The 14183-nt window shown below is 40.1% G+C and overlaps 1 protein-coding gene across 1 annotated transcript; it reads right to left on the reverse strand.

Annotated features, from left to right (window-relative positions):
- Positions 1 to 5826: 5826 nt before the first annotated feature.
- On the reverse strand, positions 5827 to 6529 carry Cetn1 (centrin 1). The gene has a single exon (NM_053461.1). It carries the CDS (start codon positions 6477 to 6479, stop codon positions 5961 to 5963), a length of 519 nt encoding a protein of 172 aa, NP_445913.1. The 5' UTR covers positions 6480 to 6529; the 3' UTR covers positions 5827 to 5960.
- Positions 6530 to 14183: the final 7654 nt, after the last annotated feature.

Raw genomic sequence — 14183 nt, forward strand, 5'->3', positions numbered from 1 at the left:
AAATAAGTAGCAGTGGGAGGTGGAAACTTTGGGAACCACTAGAAAGTCCCAGATGCCAGAGATGGAAGATTCTCTGGACCCAATGGAGCTAACATTTGCTGAAATATCCAACAGCACGGAGATAGAACCTGAAGAGACCACATCCAGTAGATATACATGGTCCCCAGTGGAGTGATGGGGCCACCCACTCATCTTAAAAATGTTTAACCCAGAATTGTACCTGTCTAAAGGAAATGCAGAGGCAAAGATTGGAGCAGATACTGAAGGAAACACTATCCAGAGACTGCCCCACTGTGTGTGAACCATTCCATCTGCAAACACCTAATCCTGACACTATTGCTGATGCCAAGATATGCTTGTAGACAGGAGCCTGGTATGGCTGTCCTCTCAGAGGTTCTGCCAACATCTGACTAAGACAGATACAGATACTCACAGCCAACCACTGGACTGAGCCCCTGGACCCCAGTGGAAGAGTAAGGGGAAGGAGCTGAAGGGGATTACAAGCCCATAGGAAGGACAACAGTATCAACCACTGGACCCATTAGAGCTCCCAGGGACTAAACTACCATCCAAAGAGTATACTTGGGCCAGTCCATGGCTACATATATCGCTGAGGACTGCCTCATCTGGCATCAGTAGGAGGGGATATGCTTGGTCCTGTGGAGTCTAGATGCACCATAAAAGGGGGGATGCTAGAGAGGTGATGCAGGAGTGGGTGGATGAGCACCCAGTCAGAAGCAAAGGGGAGGGGGAAGGGAGGTTTGTGGAGTCGAGAGTGGGAAGGGGGATAACATTTGAAATGTAAACAAATAAAATGAGTAATAAAAAACATATTAGGCAGAAAAATGAGAGTGGGTAATTCAGCATAGGTCTTCCTCACTACACAGTAGTTCAATGTTGTGCCTGTGATGGCAAAGTCTGCTGCTTTTCTAATCAAGTGTTTATACTGAGCATTTAATTCAGGGTAATCTCTTACTGGCTTGGCTTCTGTTTGCCCTTGCAACTTCTTTACAAATGCAGTTGCAGTTCTTCTACACAGCAAATGCTACATTTGTAAGGAACTTGGAAAATGACATTAGCACTGAGCATGGTGGTATACATTTTCAGTCGCAGCACTTTGGAGTATGGTACAAAACAATGAGGAATTCAAAGCCACTCCTGAATTAGAGGCTAGCCTGAGTTAGATGAAATCCTCTCTCAAAACCAAAATCCCAAACTGCCCTCTCCAAAATATAGATAGACAGAAGGAGAGCATCACCAATTATGAACATTAAGTGAACGTTCATTCCTTCAAAACACTAGGTTGCCTTGGTGAACAAAAACTTATCCTAAAGATGCTGTGGTCAGTACTACCTTTCTGGAGCTGCTCTTTTAAAAGTACCTTCAGGGCTGGAAAGATGGCTCAGCAGTTGAGAACACAGAGTGCTCTTCCAGAGGTCCTGAGTTCAATTCCCAGTAACCACAAGGTGGCTCGCAACCATCTGTAATGGGATCCAATGCCCTCTTCCGGGGTGTCTGAAGACAGCAACAGTGTACTCACATACATAAAATAAATTAGAAATACTTTCATAGGTAGTTTACAGACTATTGAAAGAAATTAGACTCACCAGTTCAAAGACACTTAGTGTATCATACCACAAGTAACAATATCTCACTTCTCAAGCTCTTCATCTGAGTTGACCACAAACAACTTGAGTTTGTTTTTTCTTTTTTAATTAAGCCTAGTTTGAATAGAAAAAGATTTGTCTTCTCATAATGTTCAGAATAAATTTGTGGAACTTTTTAGGTTGTCCAAATAGGGAGTTCAAAAACTGTTCTAAATTCAACAGCATTATTAAGTCTGTGACTTAAGAGGCAAGGCATTTTCTGCCTACATAGGCTAGCAAATGAGTAAAATGAAAAGTCTAGAGCTAGAGTAAATGGGGTTACAGTCCTTCCTTTAGCATTTACTAGCTACATAATTTTGAACAAGGTGCTTAATCTTTCCATCGACTTCATTTCTTTTTTTGGTAATAGATATGGTAATAGATATATTGGAGTATGCAGACGATTTGAGTTGTTACCTAATAGAGCATATATGCTGTTCCAAGAGCTATGCTAAGTTCCATTGTTTATGTACTGTATTAAGTTCTTTGGTACAAAATAAGTTAATTTTAGTTGTTATTATCACATATATCACTTAATAATACTACCTTTAATTATAAACATATCAGATAAGGTCCAATATAAGACAGATGCAGAAATAATCCCAAGGTTGTTGTCATCAACAGTAGTGGTAAAATGTTCTTATGTAAGAAAATTAATCTGTAGTAGTTATTAATATCAAAGTGAAGCATGCTGGGCTAAGGGCTCAATGGGTAAATGTGCTTGTCTAGCAAACCTGAGTTTGATCCCAGATACTGTGGTAGAAGGGAAGAATCAACTCCTGAAAGTTTTCTCTGACTTCCACATGCACATCACAGCACATGTGTACCTGCATACATATACACTAGTAAAGTAATAACAGTAATTAATAATAATAATAGTTGTGACTCTGTAGATTCTCTGCCTAAATATTTCACTTCACGTTACATCCTGGAAACACATCCTGGAGTGGAGATACCTAATAGACATTAATAGATTAAACATCTGTGGCATCTGGGAAAAAGACTTTAATCCATGCCGCTATACCCTGACTGAATAATAGGAACACAATCCTTGAGACAATATGGTCATTTATCACTAAGGTTTAACTGTTGAGAAGTCTTCTTTGGTAAGATTTGTTTTTGTTGTGTGTATGTATGTTTGCCATATATGTGTGTGGATGTCCAGGGAAATCAGAAGAGGATATTAGACCCCATAGAGTTTCAAGGATTTCAGGCAATAAGCTGTCCAGTATGGGTCCTGGGTACTGAACTCTTTTCCTCTGCAGTAGCTCTCTTAACCACTGGGCTATCCCTCTGACACCTGAGGAATCTTCCTGGAACCCCCATCCCTTATATTTTTCTCATGGAACCCAGTGGCACAGGTCCTAATTCTTTGGAGTTCGTGTGCCTCCAGAGCATTCTGTTTTCATGACAAAAATTCTCAGTTCTCATTTTACTTTTCTCACACCTAACAAAAGCAACTTAAGGAAGTATTTGTTTTCGACTCATTGAAGTTGCTGTCTATGATGGGGAAAGCATGGTAGCAGGAGAATAAAGCAACTCATCACTTTTTGTCCATGGTCAGGAAGCAGAGAAAGAGAAATGTTGGTGGTACTCGGCTTGTTTTCTCCTTCTATCCTCTCTTTAAAAGTATTTTATTTATGTATATGGGTGTTGTAAATTAAACCTTACTTGTTCTAAAATGAAAGAAGATGCTGGCCTTGGATAGTTACAAATCTCAAATTGCAGAAAATTCAGATAATGTGCTTCTGCTGAGATGGAAGTTTTGAAAGCTAATGGCAAATACCAATAAGAGAAAGGTAAATGTTGTGGTCATAAGTAAACCAAAATGAAATCTTCACATAAAGTTACTCATTAAATGTTCAATTCTGGAAATTTTCTCACTTGTTTTTCTGGCTGATGGTGGCTATCATTCAAGAAGGCAACTGATTTTCTGGACTTAATTCTCATAATAGGGACTGACTTGTCATAGCAACAGTACTACCTGAAGATTACCATCAGAAAGGCTTTGATGAAGTAGCTGCGAAAATAACTCACCCAGGCTGCAGACACTAACACTTTGGATTCAGAGCACATGCAACGTTGCAAGTAGTATGAACACACACTCATGTCACAGTGAAATAGCTTATTGGGATTTGTAAAATGAGCATTATTACCTAGACACTTTAACATTAACCACGTATCACAAGAGAACAAACCAATGGCTCTAATAATTAGCAGCTGGTAGCTAAAAACTAATGACACGTGTACATAGTTTAATAACTAAAACTGCCATTGCTTTTTCTAAGAATGAGTAGCTTTAAATGTACTTGTGCGTGTGTGGTGTGTCTGTATGCATGCATGTGATGGGCAGGGTGTCTAGAGCATCTCTGTTTCTATCACACTTACTTGAGACAGGGTCTCTCATTGAATCTGGAACTTACTAATTGGTGGCATTGGTTAGCCAGTGAGCTTGAAGTCTGCCTTTCCCGTCTCTTCCCCAACGCGTAGCACTACAGCTAGAGAGGCATACTTGCTCCTTCGTATGTGGGTTCTAGGCATTCAGACAATTCCTCATAATTGAGCAAAAAGCAATGTACCCACTAAGCCATGTCCTCAGCACCATATATCAGATATGTGAAGAACAAAACTGAATGAAGATTATGCATTTTTAAATATTCATTTAAGAAATCCAGGTGAACATGGTGTTGAACATGTGTTCCTAGTACTAGGATGACTGAGGCAGGAGTTGAGGCTAGCCTAGGATACAAATGAAACTGTCTCAACAAGCCCAAGGGTTTGTGGCTCAATTGGGAGGGTGTTTGCCTAGCATGAAGGAGGACTGACTTCCATGCCTAACACTGCATAAACTGTGTGTGGTAGTGATGAACTCCTACAATCCTAACACTTGGGAGAGGCAGGAAGATTAGAAATTCAAGGTCATCTTTGGCTACATATTGAGTATGTGCCCAGTCTAGAACATAGGAACCCTGTCTCAACCAAGGAACTACTAAGCTTAATTTCTTTAAAAAGTTAGACTTTTCTTAGGCAACAATTAAATTACTTTTTTATCCTGTGCTATGTCTTCATGTCCTCTCTCCATACCCCTCAGTAGATAATTTAGACTCGTTAAAGACACACTGACATGCAGTCAAGATAGAAAACAGTCATTATTGCAGTTAACCACCTCGCAAAGGCAAGCCCTTTTCTTGTACAAAGGCCTTAAAGTTGCTAGGCAAGTAACCTAGTACTGAGCTAAAGTCTCAGTTCTGTGTGTGTAATATATATGTTTGTGTGGATGTGTGTACCAGCATACATGTGTGTATGTGCTCACCACCTTTCTTTTGAGAACGGATCTCACCACAAAGCCCTGGCTAGCCTGAAACTCACTACTGGAACCAGACTATCCTCGAAATCACAGATCCACTAGCATCTGCCCCCCTATTGCTAGAATTAAAGGGTTGTGACAATACACTTGGTTCACTATACTGAGACAGGTCTCTCCCTGAACCTAAAGCTAAAACTGGATACTCTAGGAGCTCTAGAAATCTGTCTGATCTGATCTGCCTATCTCCAAGGGATACTACTGGACTTTACCTTGAGTTTAGGATACCCAGGATACCAGAGTTTGGAAATTCAAACTCAGATTTTGAAGCTTGCACAACAGGAGCTCTCCCAAGTGGGCTATCTCCCCAGTACCCTTTTTTATTGTTTTTGTTTTTGTTTTTGAGACAGGATCTTACTCTATACTCTCCAGATGACCTGGAGCTATGTAAGCCTAGGCTAGCTTTGCACATTGCATCCCAAGTGCTGGGATTATAGCTGTGTCATTACACTCAACAAACCTACACTCCTTTTTGAAGCGCAAGCAAGGTTTTATTGAGGAATATCTTTCCTTAATTTAAATAGTTCTTAAGTAGCCACATTATTATCCTTCAGAGCAGTATTCACTTAGGTGAAAAGCTACAGTGAACCTTCTGGTAAATTCTAATTTACCATGCTAGTACACTAACTTGAAATGAAGGAATCGCTGGTATATGCATGTTATTTAAAATCACTAAAGTGACCAGAGAACCACAGTTTTGTTTGACCCAGAAAGCTGTCCTCTGTTCAGTTTAATGAATGGCAAGCAGTGAGTGGACTCCAGCCTCGAAGATCTTTGAGATTTGTTCTTGAGAATTAAACAACAGAACTCACATAGTAAGTATCTTCAAAATTTATAATTGATCTGGAGGCTTAGAAGCTAATCAAGCACAGGAGGCAGGAAGAAGGAACAGACCACAGCTGCTCTGTTATACTTTCACAAAAACAGAAGCAGGGACCCCAGCCAGTCACTTAATAAAGGTTGGTCTTTTTCATGATCTTAAGAAACTCTTCTTCGTTCACTTCTCCATCACCATCACGATCAGCTTCATCGATCATTTCCTGCAGCTCCTCGTCTGTGAGGCTTTCCCCCAACTCGTTGGCCACGCGCTTGAGATTTTTGAATGAAATTTTCCCTGTTTCATCATCATCAAACAACCTGAAAGCCTTCAGGATTTCCTCTTTGGTATCTTTCTCGGCCATCTTCTGAGTCATCACAGCCAAGAAGTCATTGAAACTGATCTTTCCTGTGGCCTCTTTGTCCACTTCTGAAATCATTTTCTTCATCTCTTCCTTCCTGGGTTCAAAGCCGAGTGCTCTCATGGCCACCTTCAGCTCCTTCACATCGATGGTCCCACTCCCATCAGAATCGAAGAGGTCAAACGCTTCCCGAACTTCTTGCTTTTGATCTTCGGTGAGTTCAGGCTTAGGACCCACCTTTTTCTTGTAGCTGGTGGAGGCCACATTTGACTTCCTGAAGGTGGACGCCATCTTCCACCACAGTTGGGTCCTCAACGGTGCCCTGACATAGCACGTGTGTGAGGTGCCCTTGCTAGTGCGCCTGCGCCAGCCCCTATGTGCCTACTACCTGGGCCACAGAGCTCCAAGCAATTGATGAGATCTTATTTACATTATAACCCAGTTTGCTCAGTTTGTCATTCAATCTCCACGAGTTAATACCTGCTGGCAAGAAACTTGCTGTAGCTATTGTTGTCTCTACAATTCTTTGAAAAATGCCGTTCTTTCCAAACCATAGGTTTGCACCTTCAGTGCCTGTGTATATTTATTTGAAAAGCCTCTGCTCCTTTTCCATATTAATTAAAAGGACAAATGTAGGGTAATCAAGTTTGAGTTTGACCACTTGGTATTAAATTCAAATAAGAAGGAAGACCATTAAATGGCACACCATGTGTTCTACTAGACATAATTAGAAAACAGGTAAGATAGAAGCACTTAGGTGTAAAATTTGAGGAAGTTTGTCTCCTATTGAACCATAGTAAAATTTCCTGGAGGTTCAAATATGACATGTAATATCCAGTATAATTCACTTCTAGTATCTGGGTTTGAAGTATTTGTTGTAGCCAGAATACAGCAAATACAGAGGCGAATACCAGCAGCAAACCACTGAACTGAGAATAGAACCCCCGTTGAAGGAATCAGAGAAAGAACTGGAAGAGCTTGAAGGGGCTCGAGACCCCATATGTACAACAATGCCAAGCAACCAGAGCTTCCATGGACTAAGCCACTAACTAAAAGACTATACATGGACTGACCCTGGACTCTGACCTCATAGGTAGCAATGAATATCCTAGTAAGAGCACCAGTGGAAGGGGAAGCCCTGGGTCCTGCTAAGACTGAACCCCCAGTGAACTAGACTGGTGGGGGGAGGGCGGCAGTGGGGGGAGGGTTGGGAGGGGAACACCCATAAGGAAGGGGAGGGGGTTGGGGGATGTTTGCCCGGATACCGGGAAAGGGAATAACACTCGAAATGTATATAAGAAATACTCAAGTTAATAAAAAAAAAAAAGTATTTGTTGTAATTTCATTCAGTAGGCTTTTGACTTCAACAGATGAGGGTGAAGTATCATGGTATGTATTTTAAAAATCCTAGCAATGCGTTTACTCTCACTGCTTATTATTCACTTCAGGTTGTACAGAACCCCACATTCAGGTAGAAACAACCACTAAGCAGAAAGGTATGTTTAGGGGCAAACTATATTTACAAAAGAGAAATCTTCCTTTTTAGCTACACTTGAAAATTTATAGGAGAAACATTTAAGGAAATAGTCAAGGTCACCTAAAAGTAACCTTTTCTCTTAAAATCCTAAATACAAATGTATTAAAAGTTCATGCCTGCCATCTTTACTCTGAAGCCTGTGATACATGACCCTAAATTGAACATGCCCAGTGGTGGACATCTAACACCAAGCTAGCTCAGAAGTGCCTCCAGTGTCTCCTTTATTTTCTTTCTTTCTTTTTTTTTTCTTCTTTTCTTTATTGGATGTATTTCTTTTTTTTTTTTTTTTTTTTTTTGGTTCTTTTTTTTTCGGAGCTGGGGACTGAACCCAGGGCCTTGCGCTTCCTAGGCAAGCGCTCTACCACTGAGCTAAATCCTTAACCCCGTATTTCTTTATTTACATTTCAAGTGTTATTCCCTTTCCTGGTTTCCTGTCCATAAGCCCCCTATCCCCTCCCCCTCCCCCACCCCTCCCCAATAAGGGTGTTCCCCCATCCATCCCCCCTTACCATCCCCCCTAACATTCCCACGCACTGAGGGTCCAACCTTGGCAGGATCAAGGGGTTCCCCTTCCACTGGTACCCAACAAGGCTATTCTCTGCTACATATGCAGTTGGAACCCTGGGTCATATACGAGTATGTGTAAGCTTCTGAAATAAAACTCCCACACTTTATTTGATGGGCTTGTTGTTTCACAGATAAGGTCAATGTTCTCCTTAGGTGCTGCAAGTAATAAATCTTTCTGAACACTTTCATCTGGTGATGCTAGTAGGTCTCAGAGTCATCTAGAGGGGAACCATTTGTATTCACTTACTGTGGTCCCTCTCTGACTGAGGCGATGATGCAGCATATATGGATAACTAAAATTGTCTTTTGAAGTTAAAGGGGTCCTTAAATGGGAACCAAAGAAACAAGAGTAAAGTGGAAGCTTTTTAGGTGAGAAAGGAAGGAAGGAAGGAAGGAAGGAAGGAAGGAAGGAAGGAAGGAAGGAAGAAGAAAAGCTACCTAGCAAATGCAGGTAGCTGACTTTTAATTTTTAGTATTCTTTGACTCCCCAGCCCCCAAGATTTATATTTACCAGTATTTGATCTCTACAACAGATAACATCTGGAAGATTTTTGTTCCAAAGCTTCCATATCCCAAGCATCCAGAACAGTACTTGACACATTGAAGGGATATCACTATCCATTGACTTAATGCATAATTAATATTGATGCTAAAACTGTGTTTTGTTTTGTTTTAAAATTGTGATTCAATGCTGATTATATGGTGTGTTTAGAAATTTTGTTTAGTTATTTGGTTTTCCTGGAATCAAATCCAGAATTACATTCATGCTGTAAAAGTACTCTCCAGTGAACTTCAGCCCAGCCAGCTTTTCTTGGCATGTTCAGCTGGCCAAATCTTACTACCTTTCCCAGTGACAGTGGACAGAGGTCTTAGGGTATAGGGTTTTTTAAAGCAAAAGAAGCTTATTTGGTCACTTCCCTCCCCTGTTTCTTGCATTTATTCCATCTTCCATTTATCCATCTTATAACTTTACATCTTATTATCTCTACAGATTTGAGGAAGTCAACTTATCCCCTCCATGACATCCCTGTCTCTCATTTGAAATATCATACTAAAATTCCCTAATGTATTTTTTATTTAAAAACTCACAAAAACCCCAAGGACACTTTCTAATGGGACTATACAGGATTGGGTACTAGCAGGTCAGACCTCAGGTCCTTCCAGACTTGCATTTCCTTTTTTTTCTTTTCTTTTCTTTTCCGGAGCTGGGGACCGAACCCAGGGCTAGGCAAGCGCTCTACCGCTGAGCTAAATCCCCAATCCCCCAGACTTGCATTTCCTTTGGCAGTCACTCCTCTGCTAAGTTTAAGACAAGCTATGATGTGTTGAGGAAAACTAAAGGCTAAAAGCTGCCATACAGAGAGCAGTATTTGGGGCCAAGTTAAACTCAAAGCAAACTGGTTGTCATAGTTTCCAGATGTGTGCAATCAGCAGTCACAACAAAGGGCCACCGAAAGTTCTCTTCATAAGAAACAATTCCCTCAAAATCAGCTCTTGATGAACATTCTATGTTCATAGTCTTAACTCTGACTTGAAAAGGAAACATTATGTCTTCTTTTGCCTTATTTGAACCTTGCATTCATTTCTTTATCTCACAGATGAAAAAAACAAGGCAAAGCATAAAAGAGGCCTGTAATGCACGTTTAGTAGTATATAGTCAATAAATGTATTTGGAGGTCATACCTTAGCCTTGTCTAAACCCTGCACTTAAACATTGTTCATTACATCATGCTGCCTTCCCCCAAAAATTGAGATTACTAGTAAAACATAGATGACTAGAAAGATAGGCTCCTGATTATCATCCATTCACATAAGAGTAAGTAAGCAACTCCCCTAGAAAGATTCAACAAGGATTTCTGTCATTTGTCTGAATCCAGGGCACTTTGCTAGCTGCTAAGTGAGGTTGGTGCCTCTAGGGACAAACTCATGAATATAGAAAAAATAGGGAAGTCTTTAAAAGACTCTTAGTTGGGCTGGAATATGCTAATGCCTATAATCTGAGCATTTTAGAAACAAAGGAAAGAAGAGTATTAGGAGTTTGAGCCTGAGCTACATAAAAAGAACCTTCACCACCACACATACCCTCAAATCTTTAATGCACCTTCAAAGTTGTTCTTTTTTTTCCAACTAGAACTCTTTAGAAAAGTTTATGAGGAAGTTGCTGAGGCCACCAAATCACTCTGACTCATTCTTTTAGGTGACTTTGCTCACTATAATACTAAGTTCTCTTAGTATTATCTAATTATCTCTAGTAGTATCTCCAGAAGTGTTAGTTTCTGCTGCTTTCTTTTTTTGGTTATGTGATAAATGACCTAAGTGCAGCATTCTCAAAAATGTACATCTGCCAGCCAGTGGTGGTACACACTTTTAATACCGGCACTCAGGTGCCAGAGGCAGGTGAGTTTAAGACCTGTCTTGATAAAGAAACAAACAAGTAAAAAAATTTAAAAGTACATCTAAACTGAGAAAGCCTGTATGTATGTATGTATGTATGTATGTATGTATGTATATATGTATATATGTATATATGTATATATGTATATATGTGTGTGTGTATGTATATCATGTTCATACTTGGTGCATGTGGAAGAAGTTAGACACCCCATAAAGTTACTATGTGGGTGCTAGGAGCTGAACTCAGTTGCAAGAGCAACAAATATTCTTTACTACTGAGCCATGGCTCCAGAAATGTGCTTTCTTATATGAACAGTATGAAGTAAAGTTCCTAGAAAAACAAGCCACACTTTCACACTTTTGTGGAATCCTTCCACAAAAGGATTCTACAAAGCTGGTTGACTGACTGGACCTTTGTGATTGTAGAGTTAGAATATAGCAGATCCAGGGCCAAATTATCTTGGGCTATCTTTAGTATGTATCTATTCTCATTTTATTTCTGTTGCTGCGTGATTGAAAAAAACAAAACAAAACACCCTGACAAAAAGCAAGTTTTGGAAGAGAGATTTTTAGCTCACAATTATTTCAGGCTACAGTCCATCATTTCAATGGAGTTAAGGTTTCAAGAACTTGAAACAGCTAGTCTTATCCACAGTCAAAATCAAAGAGAGAATGAATACATGCATGCTAACTAGTGCTCAGCTTGCTTTCTCTGATTTCATCCAGTGCAGGATGTACACCCATGAAATAGTGCTGCCCACAGTAGCCAGGTCTTTCTACCTCAAATATTATATTAGACAATATCCCATAGATATGCACGCAGGCCAGCCTTATCTAGACAACCCTTTCTTGATATTCTCTTCCCAGGCTGTTCTAGATTGTACCAAGCTGACAAAACTAAGAAGCATTGTACCTGAAATAGCCAATCATTGTCCACCTTTGTATCTGAACATCTCTGTGACCATAATCTAAAACTTCCTAGTGTTTATTAACAGACAGCTAACTTCTACCAACCTAAAAGCTAAAAGTGCCATCAAGGGGCATCTGAAACCTAACACCCAGATAGTTTCCTGTTTTTTTGTAACCAGTCTACCTTACCTGTTTCCATCTGTATTTGAGAAATGACTTCATTCTACTTTAGAGCTATAGAAGTTTGATGAAACTATTTCCACACTGGAAGATATCATTCAGAGCAATCTAAATTCATATCCGTGCCATGATCATCCATATCTTGCTCAAGAATCAATTCTTATTTCCTTTAAGGTGAGAGTTGTGTTTTATGTGGATGATATGTATAGGTTCACCAGTAAAAGGCCCCTTCATTCTTTATTTATGGATAGCATTTCTTTCCAGACAATCTCACTGCTGTGAGTAATAGATGTTTCCACACTCATATGTCCTGGGTGTTTGTTGTTTTTAAAACAAAATCCTAAATGTTTGAGTTTACCAAATGAAGATTCAGAACACTGATGTACAAGAAGGAAAAAACTCCTATTCTTCCTCTTCCTTTTCCTTCTCCTCCTTCTCCTCCATTCTTAAATACCCTTCAACTCAAAGATCCTCCTTTCTCTTTCCTGGGTTTTCTTATGTTCACTCCCCTCAATTAGTTGCTTGTTCTGTTTCTTGACATATTTTGTTAATTTTATTTAATCCTGTTTACAAAAAACTTTTGGGTTAAAGGTATGGGTTAGGACATCACAACCATTTGTTTACAGTAAACAGTAAGCTCTCAGATTAAAAGGTGCTGAGCCACACCACAAGGGTCTTCCAATTCACCGTTCTTGGGACTTACAATGTGATCAAATGTCCTGCAGGAGTTGTTTTTGGCTTTACACTCACTAAGAGGCCAGCCCATTGGGTTCAGTTCCATAACCACAAGTGTTGTTAATAATATCTGAATATTGGCCACACCCGTGGGGAGAGAGCACACCAAACGGACACCAACATAGTTCCATGTGGTGAGATTTTAATGAGGGAAGGAGACAAAGGGAAGGGGAGAGAGAAAGAAGAGAAAAAGAGGCCTAGGGGGCAGGGAATTTGCCTTTTATTTGGAATGTGACTTAAAGATTCTCAGGTGGAGGTGCAAATTGAGCCAAAATGTCTTCTGGGAATGTATGGCTGTTGCCATGGCAACAGTGGCCAAAAGGTGTCACAGCTAGGGGCAATTCCTGATACCAACATACCTCCCTTTTTCTTATCATATAAAGAAGGAAACAAGGGAAGGGAAAGCTGATGGTGAAAGGGGGACGGGGGTGATGTGTCTCTTAGGCTACTTCCTGCTGATTTGGGTCTGCATGTCCGATTGAAGCCCGTGGATTTTATTACACAGTGTCTTAGTGTTTCTATTGCTGCAATGAAGTTCTATGACCAAAAATCAAGTTTGGGAGAAAAGGGTTTTTTTGACTTACATTTCCACGTTGTATTCTATTATTGAAAGGAGTTAGGGAAGGAACTCAAACAGGGCAGGAGCATGGAGACTGGAGCTGATACAAAAGCCGAGACCAAAAGCTTATTGACTGATACCCAGGGCTTGCTCAATCTGCTTTCTTATAGAACTCATAACCACCACCCACAAAGGGCTGAGCCCTCCCTCATCTATAACTAAGAAAATGCATTATATCTGGATTTCATGGAGGAACTTTCTCAACTGAGCTTGCCTCCTTTCAGGTGACTCTAGCTTGTGTCAAATTGACCTAAAACTAGTCCATGTATACAGGTATAGTGTATGTCTGCTTTCTTATAGGTGGCAGGAATCAAGCTCATATAGCAAACATATCAAACTCACATGACCTTTACTCACTGAGTCATGTCACAAGGTCCTACCTTTGTTTTTTTTCAATTCTTTCTTATGATATTTATTACATGCTTTTCAACTCCATATACAAGTTAATAGCACATGCCAGTGCATTGGTACGAGGCTACAATATATGCACTTGGAAAATTAATGGATACAACCAGTGTTTTTGTTTGTTTCTTTGTGTTTTTTTTCCCGTGTGTGTGTGTGTGTGTGTGTGTGTGTGTGTGTGTTCAGGAATGTCTTAGGTAACCAATTGTGGATTCTGTGAGTGGAGGAAAGGAGATGGTTGTTTAAATCTAACCATGGATAATTGAGAACTGAAAAGAGAGGAAAGAACTATTAGACATCAACAACAATATCTACAGTCAGGTAGACGGAGTACATGGGTGCCATGAAGCCTGTTCTCACTGACTTGATTTCTGATGGACTTGCCTGGCATGAGAAATAATGTTTCAGAGTCATTTAAAATTTAAGTTGCACTCAGCAGATTGGGTGAATCCCAGTGTCCCCCAAGGCAAAAAACACAGATAGTAAAGTGCCTAGAGTCTGCCTGCTTACTTTCTTACAAGCACAGACCAGAGATGCTCCAAAAATAATCAGGATGACAGGATACTGGACCACAATAGATGCATTCCAAAATCAACAATATGAAACAAAGCTATGTACTCATAATATGTGGAGCTATTTACAAGAAAATGAC

This window comes from Rattus norvegicus, chromosome 18, assembly GCF_021556685.1.
Source record: "Rattus norvegicus strain SHRSP/BbbUtx chromosome 18, alternate assembly SHRSP_T2T, whole genome shotgun sequence".
NCBI lineage: Eukaryota > Metazoa > Chordata > Mammalia > Rodentia > Muridae > Rattus > Rattus norvegicus.